The sequence below is a fragment of the Phasianus colchicus genome, chromosome 12, assembly GCF_987193195.1.
Source record: "Phasianus colchicus chromosome 12, bPhaCol1.hap1.1, whole genome shotgun sequence".
Taxonomy (NCBI): domain Eukaryota; kingdom Metazoa; phylum Chordata; class Aves; order Galliformes; family Phasianidae; genus Phasianus; species Phasianus colchicus.
This window is the reverse complement of record NC_143447.1, coordinates 6,907,888-6,924,896: the sequence shown is the minus strand read 5'-3', so window position 1 is coordinate 6,924,896 and position 17,009 is coordinate 6,907,888. Positions and strand designations below refer to the sequence as shown.

The following is a 17,009-nucleotide window of genomic DNA, read 5'->3' as shown; positions in this document are numbered from 1 at the left end:
GCAAGGAAGTTGCATAAAAGCACCAGTTTGGGCCATTTCCACAAAAGCATATTTCTCACATTCCTGGCAACTTTAAAAGAAAGCCTATTTTTTAGGTACTTCAAAGAAAAAAGAATTTTTAATCAGAAATGAAAACAAAAACCTTCTTTCAACCACAGAAAAAAGCCAAAGTTTGCGTAAAAACAAAACTCTGTACTTAAGAAAGGAAACCTCTACAACCTATTTCTCCACTAGATGGAGTTCCATGGTTGAAACACAAAGTTCCTCTACTTTACCTATTTCAGGGATACAGTCCTGTGTGTTACATGGCTCTTTTTCTTCAGGTTTAAGTTGTGGATCACAATGAGTGCTGGTTGTCATGTCATCTGACAGACATCGTACCTCTCGAACTCTGAATCCTCCTTCACAGGACTTGGAACACTGCAACAAAAACCAACATTCACGAAGGCTGTACGAGATTTTGCTAATATAGAGACAAAAATGGGAACCTGAAAGGCACATCCATGTATATCATTGTAGCCTTTTATCAACTTCTGTAGTTTTCTGGTTTCTAACTAAAATCCTTAACATAGAGGTGCAATTTCCTTTAAAGTTCAAACACATTCTTGTCTATATAGGGGGAGCAACTGAACAAATAATCATGCTAGATTCTGCAACTGAAAGCACACAAGAACGTTTCCCTTTCTGAATTTGTTAGCTTCCTGTTTCTCTAATTAGACTTATTCTCCTCTGCTTATTTATATACATCTCCCAAATCTACTCCTTCCACAAGGTTCATATTCCTTACTTCAACAACTTCCTGTGCTGATCTACTTGACTACACTTGCCTTCACTGCCCTTTTGCCTCCATTTCTATACAGTCAGGAATCATTTTAATTGCTGTTTCTCCAGTGCTGCTTATTTTCCAATTCTTTCAGCACAATGACTTACTAAGCATTATAGGTTTCTTTTAATTTCTAAAAAAATATTTCTGCGTTCCTTCAAAACCTGTTTCAAAGCCAAAGATTTTTGTAATTGCCAGTCCTGGTATTTCCAAAGTCAATTAATACACAAATTATCATTGAAGCAAATCCCCTGTTGATTTTAAGAATTTTGCCTGAGTGAGGTTTTGGCTCACTGTCCAGTAAGACCTAAATGCTCACAAGCTTAATTAAACCTGGGTCATTTATAATTATTGAAACGTTAATAGCCCCAAAGTAATCAGAATCTTTTCTGAGTTTTTTGGCATAGGTTTTTTGTTTGTTATTTTTCCCTAACATTGCAAAAACAACTTGTCACTAACATAAAATCAGATATTGTAGCAAGCTGAAATATTTCCAATAGTACAGCCATAAAAGTTCTCAGAACCTGACATGCAGCTCTTCTGAAATTTGGAAAGAACCAGCCCTTCTGCAAAAGTAAAAGAATACATTCAGTTTTTTATGTGATTACTCATTATATGCCTATATAGAATATTGTAATTATCCTATCTCAAAAAACAACAGCAAAAAAAAAAAAAACTTCTATTGCGATCTGTAGAGATCTTTAAGTACCTAAAATGGAACCAAGATAGAATCTAGAGGCTACAATACAGTACAATTTATTATATATAAAACTCTGCATTTTGCATTAGCCAGCCACTAAATCTCCACGACTGAAGAGGTCATGCCATATATTCTGGATCAAATAAAATGTCTGCTAAAGATACAAACTGGATAGTTTTCATACAGGGGGCTCTGAAACACCTATTCTGATCACAGCTAATCTCTAATCCTTCCTCTTCAGTTTTAACAGTAAGAAACATCACATACCTTCTAGATAACAGTGTCAAAAGGACAACAGAAAAATGCATAGAGTATGATCTTAGAAACCCTCAGACACCATATGCATTTGTACAATAAGGAGGTGGTCACAAAGGCTTACAGTTTTTATGACTTTAAGATACTTCTTAATGGGAATAGGGGCTTAAACAATGACCAGGGTTCTCTAAGTTCCTATTAAATTTTAATTTCAACAACTTCTTTCTTCCATACCTTTCAGAAAGAATTTATCTGCTGTGTGCTGTGGATGCACATGTCTGGATCTCTTGTGGTTACACACTTACAGGTTCATACTTGAAAATTAGTTTTCTAATTAAAATTATGTAATCTAAACTAACAATAAAGAATTAAAATAATTTATGGTAACATCAAAGGAGACACTTAAACCTACATATCTTTATCATGGGAGTAATTTGCAACTTTAATTTGAAATAAATATCTATACACATCTGCAAAATAAGGAAGAAAGATTAGGATTTCCTTCATCAGATTTCTTTTGTTAAAATCTTTCTACCTTCTACTCTGCTCTCCAGAGCTGCCATTAGGACAGTCCAATAGTTGAGCATTTACTGAAAGCGGGAAAAAAAAAGACAATCTTGTTTCACTTGGATGAGGAATTTTCCCAAGGCTCCTCACATTGGGAACTCAAACTGAAGCATAAACTCCATTGAATCATGGGTAAGTACGCTTACAACAAACAAAACAAGCCATAGAAAAGCATGGCAGACTTACTGTGCTCCATTCTGTATGAAACCATTTAGATCCACAGGGTTTGAGGTAGCAGGATTGCTGGCTGGGAGGCCTTTCCAAATATGAGCATTCATAGGGGTTCAAAACATCAAAATTGCCTTCAGTTTTCCTGACACAAATGATTTCCCTCTGTTGAGTTCCACCACCACATTCAGTAGAGCACTGTGTATCAGAGAACAAAAAAGTAGTGGGATTTGTTATTCTACTATGTCCTTCAATTCACTGCTGAAGTAATGTATTTGTCCACATCACCAGTTCCTTAAATAAAAGAATACACACACATACTCACACACACATACTTAAAATTAATATTCATCAGGAAAACTTAATAAACCGTTGCTTACTCCCTATTTTTTATTACATATTTAGTCACCATCAACCAAAACTCATCACCTTTTTTTAATAGGTTCTTTCCTAAGTAAAGTTAATTTAACTACATTTTTTCCTTTAATTTTTGGTATATGTATGACATAAGGAGAAACGAGAAGGATAAAGTATTTCATAAGTACCTACCATAGGCATTTTATCACTGAGACCCAAAACAGTAACCCACATAACCCTTGGGTTGTTGTTATTTGTATAGAGAATTGCCACAGTGCCCAGCAGTCACAGTTAGGAACTAGTCACAAGAAAATGCTACTGGATATAGTAATGACTTAATTAATCAAGTGAAAATGGATTATAAGCTTTAGGTATTATATGTTTAACTTTAAATCTTAAAAATGATTACAGTAGCTTAAACTGTGCTGTTAGTAATTGTTCCAAGTGCTACAGAAGACTGAAAATGCATATCTAGTTATTGTTCAGAAGAATAAGAGATATGACTACAATTGCACATTTGGAGAAGTGTGGAAGTTTCATTTTACCTGTAAGTACAAATAGAAATGGACATGAATCTTTTTAATAAAAAGAGAAGCATAACTTACTTTCTTCATAAACAGTGTTACTGCTTCTGGCTGAAGCAGGATTGCATGCACTGAACCTGTATTTGAGGTTCCAAAGTTAGAGCACTGTTCTGGAGCTTTACATATCCCCACATTTTGTGGCTTAAAGAAAATGCCTTGATCTGCCAGACTGCTTTTCATGTTTGCAAGTGTCAATGTGTTGCAGTGTTGGTTCCAGTTCTGAGTTTCTTTGCATAAAGGGATATGATTTTCAAAGGCTTATTCTAGACTTAAACAAGTAAATGCTGTTTATATATATACATATAGAGAGAGAGAGTGAGTTGAATTTGTCATACTGTCCAAAATACGAGGTGAATGAAAATGAATGCACCTAAGTGAATTCTATACAAAACAATGTAACTACACTTTCTCTTAACACTGAAGATGTCCATCACTACTCTCTTTTAATGGCTCTTCCAACAGACTGTCTTAAAATTCTTGGCTCTAATGAAGCACAATGCAGTGGTCCCTGCTCTGATCTACTGACTGCCTGCTTCCGTTACAGTATTTAAAGTCAGGGTTTGGCTGGTAGAACAGACATTGTCAGACACTTCTTTCACATATTATACAGCAAATACATCGTTCCACTGCTATGCATCAAACATAATGCCATCTCATACAAACAAAGAAGGTGAATCAGACTTCAGAGAACAGGAAATTGTGAAGGAAAGAAACTTCCTTACTCAGATCAGAATGGAGAGAGATAGAATGACCAAATTGTACACTTCTCTCAGTGATAACACGAATAGGTACAATGTTCCTATTCACCTGCATGGAGCAGTGTAAGTAACAAGGCTCAGATTTTATGTTATTAAAATTGCATGTTTTAGATCTGAAGTTATTATTACTGTTCTACAACACAAATAATTATCGCTTACACTTGGAAGCATCTGCATGTAAATGTCCATCTCAGCTGTACCAGTTTAATTTCCAACTCCTCACCAACTGGAATCTGAAATGCAGTGAGCTAACAGCATAGCCAAGAGACTTTTCCCTAAGAACTTGAAGAAATGCAGGTGCCAGCCATCACGTAGCTCAGAGAGCCTACACAAAGGGACATCAGTGTCTGGGCACCAGCTGTCAGCTTCTGAAATTCCTTTGATTCTGACAGCAGAAATGTTTAGTAAGAATGAGAAAGAATATTGATGTGCAGATCAAGGAAACTACTTATCTTGAAAAAGGAACATCACAATAGTGGCCACTAACCAGATCTTGTTCTTTTCTTCAGCACAGCAAAACTGAAGCCAATTTTAGTCATTGCTATTGACTATTTTGCATCTTTTGGCTATTGTCTATATCCATCCCATAGATATACATGATTACAAAGGATCTAACTTAACAGCTTTTTGACATCTCATTTCAGAAATATGCTGGGTGAGTAGAAGAGAAAAATTAGGGTAAGGAGGACAAGAAGACAGTCTTATTTTCATCAAAGAAAAAAAAAAAGCAGGTGAAGAAAAGCAGAGAACATTACTTCAGTAAAATACAGAAAAAAGATATCCAAGCATTCCACAGAGATGTAGAAATATCTTAGGGCACACATCTTCCTGTTGTTAAAATGCCTGCAGAAAGCACAAAGATTAGGTGTTAAACGTAAAGCTTACCTGTGACCAGCTCCCAGCAAACCACTCCACTTTACCAGCACAGGGCCCGTTATTACAGGGAGTTGTTTCAGAGGGCCTGTTATTGCCACAGCCTTCCAGAGGCAAACTGCTGACATGATTGGTCATACAGACCACTGAACGTGTGCGGATCCCATCACCACATTCTGCAGAACACTGAGGAGGAGAAGACATAACAGTAGTCAGTAGTACATTTTCCAGAGTGCACAATGAAATGAGAAGGAACAAAACCCATGGAAAATAAATTAATGAAAAATTGATTACTTTTACTTGTAATTCAATCGCAGCAAATCATCTTACAGTTTTATACCTTTTAGTACAGGACAGCCAGTATCTGTCCTTTACAATCACAAATGAAAGAACTTGAAGAAAAAAGAATATTTTTTGTAGGTTTTAAAAAAATATTCTTAGTTTTCCTTCCATCTTCCTATCTATTCATATTTTCAATTTTAATTCTACACACTTTTTTCCTATCAATTAATGCATCTGAGAAGTGACAGTTTCAACACGCAGCTTTTCATTCAGGAAGCTGTCAACCAGGAGAACTCTTACACTGATAAAAAAGGACAAGGTGAGGAAGACTCTGAGTAAATGCCGTTGACATTGGGAAAAAAACGACAGCATTGCCCATCCTGGACCTCTTCCACATTGCTAGTTGATAGAGCACAAGAGCACAGTAAGTAGAAAATATAAACTTCCGTGACAAGTAGTTTCCAAAGACTGAGGTAAGCCCTCTGCAAATAACGCCAGTGGTCACTATTTGTTACCCACCAAGTTTTAATTGTAAGTTATTAAGTATAGGTTTAGAAGAAGAAGTGAACATAAAAGTTTATTTAAATTCGATGTTGCATGCAGTTAAAATGAATCCCAATAACTAATATTCACCATTCCCAAATTTTCACTGCTAAATTTTGTAAGCTTTTATTAAATAGCGATGATATGCAGATTTGTATGTCACACGCTTTGGGATGGCATTGTGTATAATTCATAAATCATGCACGACAAACTCCATTTATCAGGACTCTCTAATGCCCCTACAACCTGGCTATTCACCTACATCAGCAGGAAGGACTCTCATAATCCACAGTTCTGGGCAGCATCAAACTGTTGGCACTTCAAGAATAGAGTATTCTATTTTAGCATTAGACTAATGCATTTCATATTTTATCTCTAGACCATAAAAATAAAGACAAAATACATGCAGCTTGCTAAAAGGTGTGTACGTAATTGAATCTAAATAATTACAAGCAATTATATGTGCAAAGAAAATCACAAGTATGCAGAGTAAAGTATGGGAGAAAACATGCGTTTGATTGATGTGTCAGATATTACTCTTAAGATGCAAAATAAGTAGTCAGGAGAAGCTATGCATTACTTTCACAATGAACAGAACGTTCTTAGTTGCTCTGGATTTTTTTTTTTTTTAATAAAAGTAAGAATAATTCTAAGGACTGGCAATGAGACACAGAACTGAGTTGGCTCCCACTGGCTTCACATCCAATAGTTCAAGTACAGAACAGCAGATGCCACTACCAATATGCAGCTATCCCCCACCTCTCAGAGACACCAGGGACTCAGTGTACAATTGGCTGCAAAGCAATCTTTAATCACTAACACCAATTAATACTGGTTGTTTGTCTGAAATATGTAGTCATATTTATTCAATAGATACAGTAAAGAAAAATATTTCCTCCTGTCACCAAGTCAGACAAGACATACAAACACAAGGACAAAGTCTTGCTGAAATGGAATCCCTAGAAAGCTTAAAAAATTAAAAACTTAAAACTTTTAGTAATCTACAGTTCTGGAATAACTAGAAAATTACTAGAAATATAGAAAATAACTAGAAATTCAGAATTTGAAGATATGTTTATGTACTCCACTGGAGTAGGAAAAAACTGCTCATAGTTTGGAATGACTTCTTCCTGCATCTGCAGCATCAAATAACTGAGCATCTCTTAAATGATTCCTATAAGTAACATAATGAACCTCGTATTTCTCGTTGGTGGTGCACAACAAAGTTTTCCATTTTCAAACAGACAGAGTAAAATAGACTCAGCTCCTCAGCAAACCAAACTTGATGACTGAGGAGGTCTTTCCAAGGTAAATCGACAGTGTTTTGGAAATCCTGGGATGATGTACATTGTGCTAGCACTGAACATTTTCTCTTTTATGTAAACTAAGCCTAAACTAAACCTATTTCAAAATGTTCCACTCCTAGGTAAACTGATTAACTGAGCCTCATAAATGGCTGCCTTTCAAACCCACTGTACTGAAATAAGCTTTCTGCCTGTTCATATTTTATCCCAGGGAAGTTTTTCAAATACATTATGCACAGAGAAGTATGCATCTACTCTGCAAATACTTTTATTTCTAGAGTAATTTCCATTTGACAATCTAATTTTTCTCCTCTGCAAACAAAACAGAGCTGAGAATAAGTTTAGTCAATAAATTAATCCAGAAAATCCCCACAGTATTATGTTTTAAATGATTATGTATTAACTGGGCTCACGTATCAAAGGAAATTCCAAATGGGAAGGCATTGGATTGCCCCACCCTCGACCGTAAGATTTCACTACAGGTTAGCTACCCTCAGAGGATTTACACAGCAAACTTAAACCTGAATGTTTCAGAGTTAAGGTTTCCACCCATCCCCCACCCCCCTTTTTTTTTTCTTCCTTCCAATAAAAATCTCCCCTGTGAAAGCCATAATTTCCAAAGTTCAAGGAATTTAGTAGGGAGTGTTTGGATAATAAATCCTCTCCCTTTACTTTTTGCAATTGACACACCTACTACTTTCAATTTTGTGCCATTGATTTGTCACATTAATACCCAGTGACTGCCATAGCCTAACAGTGTATGGCATGTTTTGTTAAAACCTGAAAAGAGCTTTCATGATCTGCAACTTCTCTTTTCTGATCATATTATTAAAGATATTTTGTTTCACTTTCTTGTTTTAATTGGCAGAAATTTCTTCAGAAACGTTAGCCTGTGGAACACCCTCCCTAATTTTAAGGAGTCTGTCATTTCCTGTCTTCCTGGTTGTCCTTCCTTCATCAATGCAGTTTTAGAAGCTTTCCATCCCCATTAAAAGAAAAGAAAAAAGAATAAAAAAGATATCAATGTTCTGACAGCTGCCAGAAAACAATTTTGACATCAGACCAAGAACATGAGGCTAGTTGCTGCTAACTTGAAAAACTGTAAGTGGAAGCCTGAAATTTTGTCCCTTCCACAGGGAATGGCTGAGCAAGTAAAAGCTTTGAAACTAAGCCAGTTCCCTTTCACTAATGCACCAGTACTGCTCATTGCCCTCCACTGGGACAAGTACAACTCATGGGAAAGAAGCAGAAACAAACCTACCATCCAACTCTAGAGTTCTTCTGATCAATTATAGCCAATTTTGTTCCTGAAAAACGTTTCCTGATTTGGGCAGGATTTGCTTACTACACCTTCCTTGTAATACAGGATTTAAAATGCATTATACTATCTGCAAAAAATGAAATTGAAGACCAATTTATGAAACATCTTAGCATTATTTGCCTTCTGAAAAGACTGGAGTCATTATTCTCTCAGATAGCAGATTTTAGAGGGATTTTGTAAGCTCTGGTTTATCGGTACAACACTAAGAGCCATGATTTCAGAAGCTCAGTTCCAGCCACAGTTCCAAGGCATGGGACGCAAAGAACATTAACATTGTTGAGAACAGTCTTGATTTCTTAAAAAAAAGAAAAGAAAAAAAAAAGAGGTTGTGTCTGAAGTATCCTTATGCACTGCCAAACTTTAAGATATGTTACTTAAATGATTTCCCTTCAGAGAGCACCAACATATACAGTAGACGCTGGACCAGACATCAGACTCATCCTGCGTTTAGTCCAGCAGACTATCCTTCCAAGGTAACAGAAGTTTAGAAATATGCTTAGACACTTCAGCGGGGTCATGATTGCTTCTACATATGCACTGCTATTTTCCTTTTAAGTGGTTGCTAACACGGTTGCTACTTATGTATTACTAATGAAGTCTGAAGTATTCCAGCTCCGAATAAATAGCACCAGCCTTTGAAGTGACGAGGATGTCTTCGAGCACCAGTAGGGCTGATTGGCCCTTACAAGCCTTGCCCATGGTCTCCACCTACAGCCGCAGCTCATAGGCCCAGGGACTCCCATGGAGCTCTATTCCAATGTGTCTGTCCCCAGCTTTGCCATGGGCCTCGCTGACCCTTCACCCTTGGAACTGCTTCCCAACTTGATCTTAACCCTGTCTCATCACCTCGGACCTGCCTAGCAATCTCTGGTCTACGTCTGACTCTGGTTACTGTCACTGGACCTAACTTGGATTAACTTCTCAGCTTGAGCTTGGACCTGCCCCATCACCATGATCTTCTCTCTTTTGAACTCTCCAGTGCACCTGGCTGCTCTGCCCACCGAACTGGGATGCTGTGGCCCTAGCTGGCAAGGCCCCTGCCGTGGTGACTTTCACATCATGTTTCACTTCGGGTTACCAAACTGGACAAAGCAGAAGGCTTTTTATCTATTTATCTAAAACTCTACAGAACGCATCAATGCACAAAGTTAATGAGTTATGGAAAGCAATCAAAATTCAAAGTCCAGAAACAGGTTACATATGTCACTGCAGAGTTGGGCTGGAATAATTAATCCTGCTGAGGAGGCTTTTGGAGTTGATTTCTACTTCCACACTGGAGCACCAGTAAAGTTAGTATTGTTGAGTATATGGGCAAACCTAACTTCCAGTAGGATATAAGGAAGAGAGCAGATTCTTTTCAGATATATTCAAACACATTCAAAGTGGGCTACAGGTAAAAAGTGAAGAAGGCTGTCAGTTTTGGGCTCTGGATGATGACATCAGTTTGCTTGAATGAGGCCAGTAAGGCAACAAGGAGAAAACAACGGTCACTGAAGTAAAAGGCTGTCCCTTCCATGTGTTAGATCTCCCAAAACAAGATGAAGGCTTATATGGGGCTTTTGACAGGTGAATAGACAGAGATCCAGTGATAGGCGTAACAGTGGTAGGAAATAATAGAACAATAGATTTTAAAGGATTTGACTTTGGAAACAGTAGTGCCTTCATACATGATTTTGATTTAGTTTGATTTCTGGGAGATGTGAAACAGCAGGTTATACAAATATTAGAAGTATTTTTAGTATTTTTGTGAACACCAGGTATCTTTGTAATTAATGACATTGTTCTGTGATGAAATACTCGCCTATAATTCTAATCTCTGTATAATTTCCAGTATTAAGTTGCCCATCTTTCCTTTAAAACCAAAGATATGACAGCACTGCACATTCACCAGAGCTCTCTTATCTACCTTTAAGCAAAGCAGTTTGTTTTTGGCAGTTAGAAGTAGTTTAGAAAGTCTAAAGCAAATCAATTTTGTCAAAGAGAGATCAGCTGAGGAGAAGAAAAAACATTCTCTGTAGGTTTTGGCCACTCTTCTATCAATGTCTCCTTTAAAACTCTCCTGGCTATGCATTTCACTCTGCAAATCATGAGGTTAGTCACAAATTTATGCATAGAGAACTTCTGCTTTCATATGATTTCCACATGAAATCCACAGAAAGTGATATTTAGTTTTGTTTTCAGTTTAAATTGGAAACAGCAATAATAAAACACAGCAAAACACTTGCACAAGCTCCATGGTGGTCTCTTTGCCTTTATCTTTTTAGGATCTAGGAGATTTTACTTTAGCTATACAGATTTTAATAAAAAACTGGGAAAGAAGAGTGTGAGCTGCAATATGCTCCAGTGGTTCCACGTCTGACCGGTCAGCATGCCCACCTTTACCAGTTAGGTAACACTGTGGGTGAGTGAGGAATAAAGCACTAATTTTTACAAAGCACACTGTAATTCTCTAATGAAAGATACTACAGAAGTGTTCTGTAGTGTACTGGAAGCACTGCAGTCACTCCTTTAAAAAAAACTGAAATGCAGAGCATGTGTTTGATCATTCTGGATTTTGATTCCTGATGAGTAACATTTTTCTTTCTTCTCTATAGTTTATTTTGGCTTCAGAATCTCATTAACATGTAAGAATTGCCTGTACTTTGGCTTTTTTTCTAAGAATGCTGTAAATCTAAAATGACAAACAAATGAACAGAGGAGACAGCAATGAGAAATGAATAAAAATGCAAGAAGAGAATGCTGCAGATAGTTGGCAGAAAACACTGATGAATCTCCCACTGCTGTAAATCAGAAGAATGCAGTTTTCTGCTTCTGAGCCATAGGAGAAGTAATCATTCCAGAAATTAGAGCTGTCAAACAATCAGTCATGTGAAATGTTTGCAACAATCTCATCAACTCCAGTCAATCCAGTTTTGTTGCTGAGTTCAGTAAGGTTCACTGGCGTTACTCTGCTGATTAAAGCATGCAGTTTGGTGGATCTCTGCAGTTTTAATTCAGTATTCCATCCTAAGAGAATCATGAAACAGGAAGCCATCCTTCCACAAATGCATTTAAGTACATGATGAAGGTTTGCCTAGATTGCCTAAAGGTAAATAGATTTAAAGATAATGTAGAAGACAAAGCCATGAAGCTAAAGCCAATCCTCTTCACTTATACTGAAGATACAGAAATAAATGCACACATAAATGTACTACATAAGGGCACATACAAAGTCAGATAAGTATTGCTAGAGACTTTTAACCTGTACTCTTTCTTTCCTAATGAAATGAGTAAAAAAAATCTGTTTCAAATAGATCCTGGGAAATGTGAGGATATGGTATTTACAAATACTGTAAGGACAAATAAAAGAGCTTGTAATTTATAGCAAATACGTTGGTTGTTCTGAAATTACGTATCCCATTTATTTCCATGGAAAGTAGAACTGATACAAAAAGCACAAGAACACCACTTGATAGAGAAAATTGTCAGCTACAAAACACTCTTTTTCAACATAGTCACCACCATTAGCTATGCATTTTGCCAGTGATGAACAACAGCTTGCATGCCATGTTCACAAAAACTTTTACCAGTGGAGATGTCCCACTGTCACTGTCATCACTGCTGAAATGCATCTTCTACTGCCTCACTGTGCTCACATCCACTGCTTGGTCTCCATCAAATTCAACAAATGCCAGTGAATGTCAATGGGTGCATCTTTTTCTGCATGTAGGAATTCAATTCCACCCCTTTGCATCATTCACACTTCCATGTCAGACACCATTTTGTCAGACTGCCCCTCTGCTGTCATCTGTCACACAGCAAACTGTCACAAAATATTGGTAGGAAGGTTCACCCTCTGTTGGCACACCACCAACATCCACATCTGCCATAATGAACTAACAGAATAAAACAGGAGGCGTTACTTTTGGAGCAGCCCTCATACAACAGGTTTTTTTGTTTTGGTTTGTTTTTTTTTAAGGATAAACAGCTTTCAGTTATCAAATTGTGAAATTTAACACACCAGCAGTAAAGCACTGTGTCATTTTTATGTTAGTATACTGTTTTTCTTGATGCTTTAGTAATTAACCAAATCTCTCCTGAAATACCCCATTCACTGCATAATTCTGTACAGGCAACTTTGATCGATACAGTGCTGAAAGACAAAGCATGTACTTAACCTGCCTCTGCTCTACTTGCTGCATCAGTAGACATTAAGTGTTTGCAAAACAGGATCGAAAAAGTACAGATCAGGCCTTCTCTTATGACTGTAATGAAGTTTGAGCTCAACCATTTTAGTTTGTGCTCTCAAAAGATAGATTCTTCTACCTCTTATTTCTAGCCACGGCCATAATGTCGAAACACAATGGGAGAGACTGTTCTGTGGTATTTACATCTGGGCCTTGAAGTAAGCGTGTAATAAATCTCACAATGAAGGCCTGTTCTTGTGACATTTCCACCACAGTTTTGCAGACTCAACAGGTTTGAACAAGGTTTCTTTAACCATCTGAACTTTTGGCTGCTTATCCGAACCATTTGTGAGCTGCCCATCACTGATCTGTGCTTACTGCTGAAATGTGGCTCGGCTTGAAGTATTTTTTAAAGTATTTTTGGGGAGATTACACATACAAAGCCCATACAAATGGAAATGCCCATTTTCACTCCACAACAAAATTCTCCTATTCTGTGTCTTTCAACAGACGTACTACTCAACAAAGAGAGAAGTCTGATCCCAGAATGCAGTTGATGAAAGGCACTGTAAGAAAGCTAACAGCCAGCACTCTGGCTTTGCAAAACTTTTGACCGCTCCTACACTGCACCAGCTTTCACTGGAATCATGGATATGAAATGTCCTTGCACATCCTTATTAGGTATGCATGAGCCACAGAAGATTCTGCACATTCCAGTCTTAATCTTTTTTTCTTTCTTTCTTTTTTTTTTTTTTTTTTCTTGAAATGAGCTGTTTCTTCCATTCTTCTTTTTGAATCAAACTCCAAACGAATTGCTGGCAGAAACAACGGTGAATATTGCCAGCGACAGTAGCAAGCATTTGGAAGTAATTAATTTGATCACTTATAAAATCTGAGTAGGTAAGAAATCCATTATTTACTCTTTGACCCTAAGACATTTGTTGTAAGAAAAAACCCTGGTATTTTCTACATTACCTACTTCACTTCTATGTCTCATTTAATACGTACAAATAAGCATAGTAACATTCTGCAGTCCCAATTTTCAGCTACAAAAAGTACTTTTAATTCTGTAGCATACAAAATGTCAGTAGGATAACAAAGAAAAATGGATTCTAGAAACTTCATTGGAATGTGTGTGCTTTATGTGGTAGAACTGTATTAGCTGACAATGGTAGCTGCAAATATTTTCCCTCCTCTCCCCCATAAGTCATTTACTCAACAGTAAAATCTTTCCAATTTCCATTAATATCTATAATTCAATTGATAACTTTCTGCCATTGCTATGCAAGAATAAATCTTTTCTTTATAAAATGTATTTGAATTGTCTGGAGGTTGAAAGTTTTGCAGGTCTCTAATTTTAGCAAAACTTGATCAGTCTTTCTTACGTTGTTATAATCTGTAAAGTTCCTCACCTTCTCTACATCTGAAAGATGATGCACTTTTGAGTGCCCAGATTTGCAGATTATCCTGTTTTTTGGAGATTCTACCAAAATGACATAAATAATGAATCTGTGAAATCTTTATGTTTCTCTAAGTGAAATTATTTGCCTGCCAAAAGAATCAGTCAAAGAAAAGGGAGATATAATCAGGATTTCATAGAGAGTGAAAACTTGGCTTGTGGATAGATGAAATCTGATGTGCAGTCATCCATGAGAAGGACCAAAATACCAATTTTGTCTTAGCTTAAGTTCATCAGCCTTTTAATGAAAGCATGAGTACCAACAGTGAACAACTTCTTGGAACCTAGACATGAAACAAGGTACATCATCACACTTTGTATTGTTTGCATGCTCAGAGACAGACTCACTGGAATTAAAAAATATCTATATTCATGAAATGCAGAAAGTCTCAATTTAACCTTTCCTGAGCTTGTGAAGTTACTCTCCTCTTTTAAAAGCTATAAGAAAATTGTTTTATGATTTCAACTTAAAGCCAGACATCAGACCTCAAACCTCCATCACTTATAGAAACAGTAGGGAAACTCCTAAGATCTGAAGCTTAAGACTTGGGGCTAAGCAAGGCAGAACAATAACTCTCAGCTCACTCAGTATTTTGAGAAGCTCAGACACAGATCAATGCTAAATCCAGATGTTCAGCCACATACCCACAATCTATGCTTCCTGTATATAACACAAACTCGCAGTGCCCTTGAGATCCTTGTTTTTTGTATGTTCTCGCCTGTTCTGCAGATCAAAGACTAACATGGAAAATACGTTCACTCCTTCTATGGCTAGATATACTTTTTAAAATTCTGATGCATCTATGTTGTCTTAGAAGATTTTGCATAAGTCTTTGTACATAAAGACAATGAGAAGCCTTACCCTGTCGCTCCATTCTGTAAGAAACCAGCTCTTAGCACAAGGTCCCATGTCACAGTTCTCAATATCATTTGGCCGCAGCTTCATGTTACATTCCTCATCATCAACAATGTCTCCAAGGTTGCTGACACATTTCACATCTCGAGTCCTCTGCCCCACTCCACAAGGTACTGAACACTGTAACAAATAGTAGTTTGCATCAGGACTCTATGCAAGATCTATCACATCATACATAGCTCATTTACTTATAATAACATACCCAGAAAAAGATTTTAGATTTAGGAATGGGAAGTAAAAACGAGTTAGTAGTTTCAAAATCACATTTTCAGTCTGAGCATTCTACTGCATACTATGTAGATATATTTGAAAAACATAAAATCAAATCCTATCTCCAATGAGCCATGCTGTATCTAATCAAAATGAACTGCTGGTATTTGAATAACACATTGACATACTCTGCAAAATTTTAATCTTGGTCTATACACAGATACAAACTGAATCGAAAAGAAAAACATCTTTTGAATCCCTGTTAAAAGTTAAGGCCTTCTGCTCTCTTTTCTTCAATCAGCTGGAATTTTTCATGGTCTCATGAACATGAACAACTTGACAGCTCTGTAAAAGTTTTTTGCTTTGTTTCATGTCTAACTGAAAGAGATTTGTTTATCACTACACCTAACACACCGGAATATTTCCCCTCCCTACAACGGCCATAGAAGTATTGAGGATGGTTGTCATGTTGGCCAGAAGCTCTGTAAACAACAAAGAAATTAAAGCTCAAAATTGTATTATTCATGTTTATTTGAGAACCTCAACATAGTCTCAAACCAAACAGTTACAGCAGCTACTGACTGTCTTTATACTTAACACATAAATAAGGTTAAATCAGTCCTCTAACTAAACTCCATATGCTAAGAAAAACCATCAGTTCTTCACCACAGGCAAACCTACTAGCCTTCTTTCAACTTCATTTCATAGAGTATTTTTAAAAAAGTACTCATTGCTCAGAAAGCTTAAGTGCTACTGTACATAGATATCTGTGTGTTTTGTTCTACACAATCACTCTTTTTCACCTTTTGAAAACATTAATTGTCGCAATCATGCAGGTTATTTCTGAACTAATATTTCCTTATTTCTGGAGCTATTCACATTCTGCTTCCTTGCTTTAAAGAAAATCAAATTTAATTTTTAATTGCTGATACGTTTGAGAAAATACTTTTTCTTTTCTGAGGTTTTATGCTCCGAACTAATCATCGTACTCACTGAAGTCCACTCTGTCCTAATCTGCCATTCACTGCAGATCTTCAGCTGGCAAGTGCTGGTGGTCTCTGGTTTCTCCAGGTGATGGCAGCGGTATTGCTGAACTGTCAGGGTACGGTTGGCATATATTTGCCTACATAAGATCTGTCGATGCTGCATGCCAAGGCCACATGTTTTGCTGCACTCAGACCATTCCCCTATGTCCCAACTAAAGGAAAGGGAAAAAAGGGAAGAAAAAAAAAAAAGAGAGCAGCTTTTTTCAGTTAAGATTCATAAGATTGATGTAACTCTAATCCCAATAGCATTCTAAGGACATGATTCTAATTGAAATGATACTTAAAACTTTGCATACAGAACAATCACTTATGAAGATAACTTATATCGTACAATCTATAATGTAATGGATGGTGCTAATAAGCACATGTTTAGATTGCACAATTCATGGTTTCAAAGCATATTACAAACATTAAGTCACTAATAGTTGTGTTGTTTTGTTGTGTGTTTTTTTAGTTTTAAAAAATCTATCTCTATATATTTCTGCCCTAATGATACCTTCTAAAAATTTAAATCATATTGCATTTTTTTTTTCTTCTGAACTCAGTTCAGCAAAGGCTCACAAAAGTTACTTATTCCATATAGGCATTAATTCAACAGTAAAACTGAAATGGCAAATGATCACTGAATATAGAATCAGACAGAATGGCCCAGGTTGGAAGGAACCTCAAAGATCATG

The 17,009-nt window shown here is 36.8% G+C and overlaps 1 protein-coding gene across 3 annotated transcripts in view; it reads right to left on the bottom strand.

Annotated features, from left to right (window-relative positions):
- Nucleotides 1-17,009, bottom strand: part of THSD4 (thrombospondin type 1 domain containing 4) — a 268,971-nt gene that overhangs the window by 7,466 nt on the left and 244,496 nt on the right. For all 3 annotated transcript variants that reach the window (XM_090148779.1, XM_031616470.2, XM_090148780.1), the window contains 5 exons: nt 16,280-16,484; nt 15,023-15,196; nt 5,098-5,271; nt 2,532-2,711; nt 276-420 (listed from right to left, as the gene is read on the bottom strand). In XM_090148779.1, coding sequence (XP_090004905.1) covers nt 276-420; nt 2,532-2,711; nt 5,098-5,271; nt 15,023-15,196; nt 16,280-16,484 — 878 coding nt within the window. The remainder of the gene's footprint in view (nt 1-275; nt 421-2,531; nt 2,712-5,097; nt 5,272-15,022; nt 15,197-16,279; nt 16,485-17,009) is intronic.